General features: G+C 37.3%; 1 protein-coding gene across 1 annotated transcript; it reads right to left on the reverse strand.

Annotated features, from left to right (window-relative positions):
* Positions 1-209: 209 nt before the first annotated feature.
* LOC110457533 (C-type lectin domain family 4 member E-like) lies at positions 210-4562 on the reverse strand. The gene is made up of 4 exons (XM_021508857.1): positions 4167-4562; positions 3049-3294; positions 1227-1415; positions 210-784 (listed from the first exon to the last, which is right to left on the reverse strand). Exons 1-4 carry the CDS (start codon positions 4225-4227, stop codon positions 561-563), a joined length of 720 nt encoding a protein of 239 aa, XP_021364532.1. The 5' UTR covers positions 4228-4562; the 3' UTR covers positions 210-560.
* Positions 4563-7352: the final 2790 nt, after the last annotated feature.

The following is a 7352-nucleotide window of genomic DNA, read 5'->3' on the forward strand; positions in this document are numbered from 1 at the left end:
AAGGAAATATGAAAATAGAAGATTAAAAGGCTAGCTGAAGTTACGTGAAAGGATGTTTTATAAATATGCGAGTTGACATGGTATAATGAATGATGTTAAATATATATAGATGTTAAAATGAAAAAAAAACCATAAAAATATAATACATTAAGATACAAATGTAAAAGATAAGTTACATGTATTTTAAAATGTTAAATATATGACAGCATTATACAAGATATGTTAAGCTGTATACAGCATACACAATAAACAAAGTAATTGCTTTTTTAACTTTTTTCTTATTTTTCAATAACGGGAAAACGTCCTGAAAGAAAGTCGTCTTATTCGTGAATATGTATACATGGTAGTCTTTATACCATCATTTTAACATGCCCTTCCTAAACAACGGGTTCCAATATTTCACTTAATTGTCATACAACATTTACACTCTTTGCAGTTACATAAAACTACTGTTCTCTTTCAAATTCGTTTTACCAAGATATATATCACGCGATAGATGTATTGTCACGTGGTACAATATTTTCATTGTCGGCGCATTTCTAGACTTTAATGATGACACTTTATAGATCTTGCTGACATATGTAGTCCAGCTTGACGCCACAGTAGTTGTCATTTAATCTGCCTTGGTGATATCCAATATCTACGCATTGCTCGATGGAAGAGCTTGGATCTCCCGGACCCCAGAGGGAGCTGTTTTCAGTTTGATATTGTCCGTTAATCCACTCGAAATTCCTACCATCTACCGTAGTAACGTACTCACGTAGTCCAATCCATCCGTAGAACCCTGTCAAAGTAAAAAATGTGCCCTGATGAATATCACAGAGATAAATCAGGGCCTGTATTCATGAAACTGTTTTCATGCTCAAGCATGAATTTTGTGCTTAAGCCTAATTTTGTGTTTCGTTTATAAATAATTTAAGTGAGCAACAAATAAGAAGGTTTGAGCACCAAATCCATGCTTGAGCATGAGAACGATTTCATGAATACGGGCCCTGGATTCGCGAAGTCTCTGGTGACTTATTAAGTTAAAGTGAATATATGTATCTCGGGGATTTTTTTCCCTACTTTACGGTGGTATGAATTTGATACAAATATTATAATTCAGAAAGACACATATTTAGTTACTTAATATTGAATTTAACTTCCATCGAATATTTAATTGGGTCGCTGAGTCGTAGCTCACTTTGGAATTTGCCGATAAATACTAGTATTTGTTATGCTTTTACCTGGAAAGGTATTCGAGAAGGCATCCATTTTTACCCAGCTGTCCACAACGATGAGATACGCTGTGTCCTTCCTACACAACGACTCAGCCTCGGACCACGTGACTTTGACGTTGTACATTCGGATACACGTGTGGAAGGCTGGATGAAAATCATACCCAGGTACTCTGCAGAAAATGGGTCTTTCTACAACTGAAATCAAAAACTTCACGTGATTATTGCGATGAACGCAAGCTTAACGTTCAGCATTAAAAAAGTATTAGTCTTTGATAGCCTTCTATCAACATATACAAACATTGTGGGATGGCCATTCACAGACTGTGGATACGTTGCGCCACATCAGCTCCAAACACGAACACTAATACTGACTCTCAGACAGTTTTGTTCATCGGCAGGCGAAAAATCACATTCCACTCATTTCATTCAAAAACTGTATATATATACTCTTTTAAAGGAATCGTCCGTAATATCGTATAACGTGCGCGGGGTCACCCATTCATCCTCGAAATTCTAGGAATTACACGCTTTTACGTTCTTTGCACCTCTGGAATATGTCGTGACAAAATCAATGACACGCGGTTGGATGCTGAAGAATTTTACTGGTTTCATGTAATACAAAAACAAATCTACTTTTCCTTTAATGATAACAGATAAGCAACACCATGTTTCAAAAAGGTAAATGTAACTGTAACGATTTCGTCATGAGCTATTCCAGGGGTACAGAGAATGCAAGAGTTGGTTTGGTTTGGTTTTATATTGTCGAACGTCCTACTAACATCTGAGGTCATGTAAGGTTGTGCCTCCTTGTGTTGTGTAGGCGTGCAAGTGTGTATGCATACTGGAGACAGAGTATGTGGGTTTACTTGCCTTCTTGTGATAGCACGGATCTGATGTCGACTTTATAGTGCTATCTCACTGAAATGCCATGACGAAGGCACATAGCATTCAGCCAGGTCACATTTTACTGGCAACGGGTGAACCAGTCGTTGCCATTAACCAAAAAGCAGAGAATAACAATTACCATTTTTAAGGACTTTGGTATGTCCCGGCCAGGGGACAGAACCCGTTGCCTTCCTCATCTGGGCGAAAGTTCAATATTAAAGCCAAAAGTGAGTTATTGCCAAGCAAGGAACTAGGAAATAAAAGGTAGATAGAAGTAGAAAGAAAATTAAAGATCCCAAATACTGCAATGGGAGCAGCAGATTTTATGTTGATCGCTTTTGTGTCCCCTAAGAGAGGGAACAAAAGCAAATTCCCAATTCTGCAGGGGATTCATTCATTAATCGCCTGCTACGATACATGCAGTGCAGTCTCGCTCCCCGACCTGCAAGAGTGCGGAGAATGTAAGAGAGCGTCACACCTGAAATTTCACCAATCCAGTAACTTACACCGCTCGATGTGGAGTCGCATATTATAATAATAATAATTCAAGGTTCATTAATACCGCTTTATCACAACCTCGTTCGTAGGTCGTCTCAAAGCGGTTCACAAATTAAATTATTTCCCCTGGTTATAGGGCCTTTGCAACCAGCCAATATCTCTCTTCCTGGGGAGCATACAGCCGGTGCTGTCATGTCGGCGCTCACAGCTAGCATTCAACAATTATAGAACTGCCCAACCACGTACTCATTTACAGCTGAGTAGACTGGAACAAGCGGAGTAAAGTATCTTGCTCAAAGATACAAAGTTATATATACCGCTACGTTAAAAAATAGTTTACCAGTAAGGCAGTATTTTCTGTGTTATTCCTTGACTTCTCAATCAAATAAGACAGCATTCGACTCATTGCCTTTGACTTTGCCCATATCTTATGAGTTCAACTTACGTGTCCATATCGTGTTATTGTCCGGCTCTTTGAGTTGTTGCTGAATGGGCTCGTACCCTTGACATTCCTGTATGGTTGTGTTATAGCTGACCATGGAACATGGAAATGGGCTTCTTTTACACGCAATAACACAGCTCATGTCAGTGGGTGTCCTTGTCGTAAATGTATGGTTGTAGTCCGAGATTGATCCTGCAGGCCCTGTCCCCTGTATCCACCATGATGCCATAGCTATGTTACCGTACATACCTAAAAAGACACAATACAACGATTTACAGAGTTGTGTTTAACGAATACCGTATTTAACTAAAAACAATTTGTCGTTTTGTTCGCTACTCCCGCGGGATAGGTGTTATAAGTAATTCCTATCTAGCACCAAGTGACGTCTTTAATTCGTGAGTGGATAATAAAATGAGTAGGTAAATACTGAAAACAAATACAAAATCTCCATCAACATCAGAACAAGCTAAAACTAGTTTATTCCTATAAGGTTTAAAAAAAGCATTGTCTGTATATGACGCAATATCTATCAATGTTCAATGCATGATCGGTCGTAATAGGATTTACTTAATCATGGAGTTCGTTTAACACGTTATATTTCTATATCACAATCCAGGATATGCTTATTAACTGAATCTCGTTTTATCTCTGAATGTATTATTCATAACTTAATTGCAGGGAAGACAATATATGAAATATTCTATTAAATGTAAAAGAATGATAGTTGAATGATACGATACCACAAGTATAAGAAGTCTAACGTCACAATACCCAAAACGGGACTGAACCCAAAACGGTACCTAACCCAGAACGGGACCCAAAACGGTAGAGAACCTAAAATGGGACCGAACCCAAAATGGGACCGAACCCAAAACGGGACAGAACCCAAAACGTCACTGTACCCAAAACGGTACAGAACCCAAAATGGTACAGAACCCAAAACGGGACCGAACCCAAAACGTCACTGTACCCAAAACGAGACAGAATACAAAACGGGACACTTGTGGGAAAACGTCTCAAGAAACTGTCATAAAATTGTTTTTATGGTATAAATTACATTGATATTTATCTAAACATTATCCCGTTTTGGGTACGGTGACGTTAATGTCAACAATACTTACCTAATTCCGAAGTCAACAGGACAGCCAAAAGAAATACGCCAAGCTGTTTTATGTTTCCCATATTGGTAGGCCAATCAATGGTGTATGATGTCGTCGGAAGTCGATGTAAAATAACCGTCCAACCATTAACGGACTTCTAGAAAATCACTCGGTGAAAAGCCAGGATAGCACTTGATCTAAATGTTTCAACGTTTGTAGAAGAAGTTTCCTTAATTTGTATGTACGTTCATAACTACATAATCCACAACTACCATATAGTCCTGAATGCGACGATGTTCAATTAAGAGTTTTGATATTTGTGAACCAAGTATCATGCAAAGCTTTCTGAAAAATGCGCATGCGCACTCTTAGTGTTCGTTCTGGGAGTGATAGGATGAAACGCCTGACGACACCTCTTGTATATCAATGTCTATTTTAACTGATGACGACGTGCATGGAATAGTTGTCGATATTCCTCTCTAGCAAATTAAAAATGTAGTGTACTGCCATACAAAGTCTCATAGTGTTACCATTTCATCGATCGCGATCATTTCATTTCGCAATTTTGTTGTATTCTTGTATGTTTGGTAATCAAGGCGACGTCAATTGGGAAAATACATTAATATTTTTACATTAAGTGGATAAGGTTGATATATCATGCTACATACCTGGATGAATATTTAGTTTCATAATAAACCTCGTACTTTATTTTTACCAGATTTTTACTCATTTGGTCCTGTCATCCGATCACTCACTTCGTTGCCTTTGTATTTATATAAATATCTAACAGAAGTCGTGCTGGTGACCGATCTACGTTACAAACAACTTATCAATTCTGTACACCTCCACCAGGGTTCGATAGTCTTCATTATTCTAGTAATTGTTTATAGAAACAATACAAACATATTGATAAAATATTAGCAGTATACCAATCTCGTGTCCTACATTTGGTATATGCTTCATGTTTTTGTGTTACCAAAAAGGTGGAAGGTCTGGGCGACTCGGATATTTGACATTACCGGCACTGTCGCTATTATTTCGGAGCTTTTTATATCTATTTAAATAATACAATCAAAATCGTTACGGCGTCAACAAGCCGTGTTCAAAAAGAACACGCCCACAGACCGAACGGTTGTTTCAGCGTGTCACTCACTGCATCTGGCTCGTCGATTGGTCGATAGAACGTTTGAGGTCGGTGTCGTCACTTGTAAAATTTACATTGCATGTACATGTTTCGAACCATGTGTCATGACTTGAGTGTTTCATTAAATGTATACCTATCCACATTTTCTTGAACTGTAATGGTATTTATGATTACAAGAGGGCAAAATGAAGAATATTACACATGCTGGAAAACTGTCCATACCTGCCGTTGCACTGAAAAATAATACAGAACGGTGCAAGATTCGACAACTCGTTCACTTAAATAACTTACATACCTGTTTAAATATATTTGTAAATTATAAAATAACAATGATGTACACGAAAACGATGACAATTTATTTTATAATAAAAGTAAGTGTACAATCGGCCCAAGAAACTGTCATTCAATGCAAAGAAGTACTTATATTTATACAGTTATATTTGAGAATACTTTTCATGACAATTAAACCGTATACAGCTGTATTGGCTGCTGATTATCGTTACATGAACAATTTAAAGGTAAGAATAATTACCAAAACAAGTCTTTCCTGATTTACGTACCGTGCGTCGCTATGTATTTGGATATCATTTTCAAAAGTCTATTTTATCAAAACTAATGAGAGTTTGGAGAAGAAATTTAATCAGAACCCTCGTTGACTCTTACATATTTCAACTATGCATATTTTTTCTCCGATATTTATCGTTTATTGCAAAATATTCACCAAAATACCGGAAGTGGTTCAACGGCCTACGTAACTCTGATGGTATTTCGCGTTCTTTTTATAGAACCACGCGCCTGAAATATCAAATTGTGATAAAAATGAAAAGTGCATAGCATCTATTTATGAAAAAAAGAACAAACATTTTTAGAACTGATAGTATAGTATTGTATAAAGAACATTGATATTTATCTAAAACGTGTCCCGATTTTGGTACAGTGACGTTAGATAACCTGTGTGCCGATAGTAAATTATGTACCCACGAATGCCAGCTGCAGTGTTACTCTCGATGGAACGTATCCATGGAGATAATTCCCCGGAAACTTATACCTAATTGTTTTCGTTTTTATTAAGTTTTTGTTCAATATTGAATAAATATTGCAATTACAATTGAAACTGTTTAGTTTTTATTAAGATAGGAAATACTTATACCGGCAAATATATGCTGCCGGTATAAAATAAATCATGCAATTTTTGCCTATTCTTACACTTTCGTTTGGTTGTATATGTTGTGAATACATATACGCAATCACAGGGACTTGACAGGTTCCTATGACCCAGCATGAAAGGTATTTTTTTTCATTCTGGGTCATAGGAACGTGTCAAGTCCCTGTGTACGCAATAGCATGTGGATATGCTCAACGAAACAGTGTAATATGGCAATTAATTGATATAGATATATATGTATGTAGCTTGAAACATTTACAAATATATTTAACACGTATACATTTGCATGTAAACGTTACAAAAGTCAAGCGACAGAGTTGTCGAATCTTGCACCGTCCTATGATATTACTTGTTCAGTGCAGCGGCCGGTATGGACAGCTTTCCAGCATTTGTAATATTCTTCATTTTGCCATCTTGTAATCATAAATACCAGTATAGTTCACGAAAATGTGGATAGGTATACATTTAACGAAACATTCAAGTCATGACACATGGTTTGAAACATGTACATGCAATGTAAATTTTATATTTCCATATACATGTATGCGTAATCTTAAGTTGACAATGCGCGCAAACAACAAGTCTCCGAAAAAGATACAATGTTGTACACTGCCTCTGAAATCAAAGACGACACCGACCTCAAACGTTCTATCGACCAATCGACGAGCCAGATGCAGTGATTGACACGCTGAAACAACCGTTCGGTTTGTGGGCGTGTTCTTTTTGAACACGGCTTGTTAACGCCGTAACAATTTTGATTGTATGCATCAAACGAAAAATAATTAGTTTTGATGAACAGCCCATGTTCGCCCAAGCCGTCGGTTTTTATTTTGAGACAAACACATCCCCACATCCACCCCCTCTCTCTCTCTCTCTCTCTCTCTCTCTCTCTCTCTCT

Source organism: Mizuhopecten yessoensis, unplaced genomic scaffold (genome assembly GCF_002113885.1).
Source record: "Mizuhopecten yessoensis strain PY_sf001 unplaced genomic scaffold, ASM211388v2 scaffold9199, whole genome shotgun sequence".
Classification (NCBI taxonomy): Eukaryota; Metazoa; Mollusca; class Bivalvia; order Pectinida; family Pectinidae; genus Mizuhopecten; species Mizuhopecten yessoensis.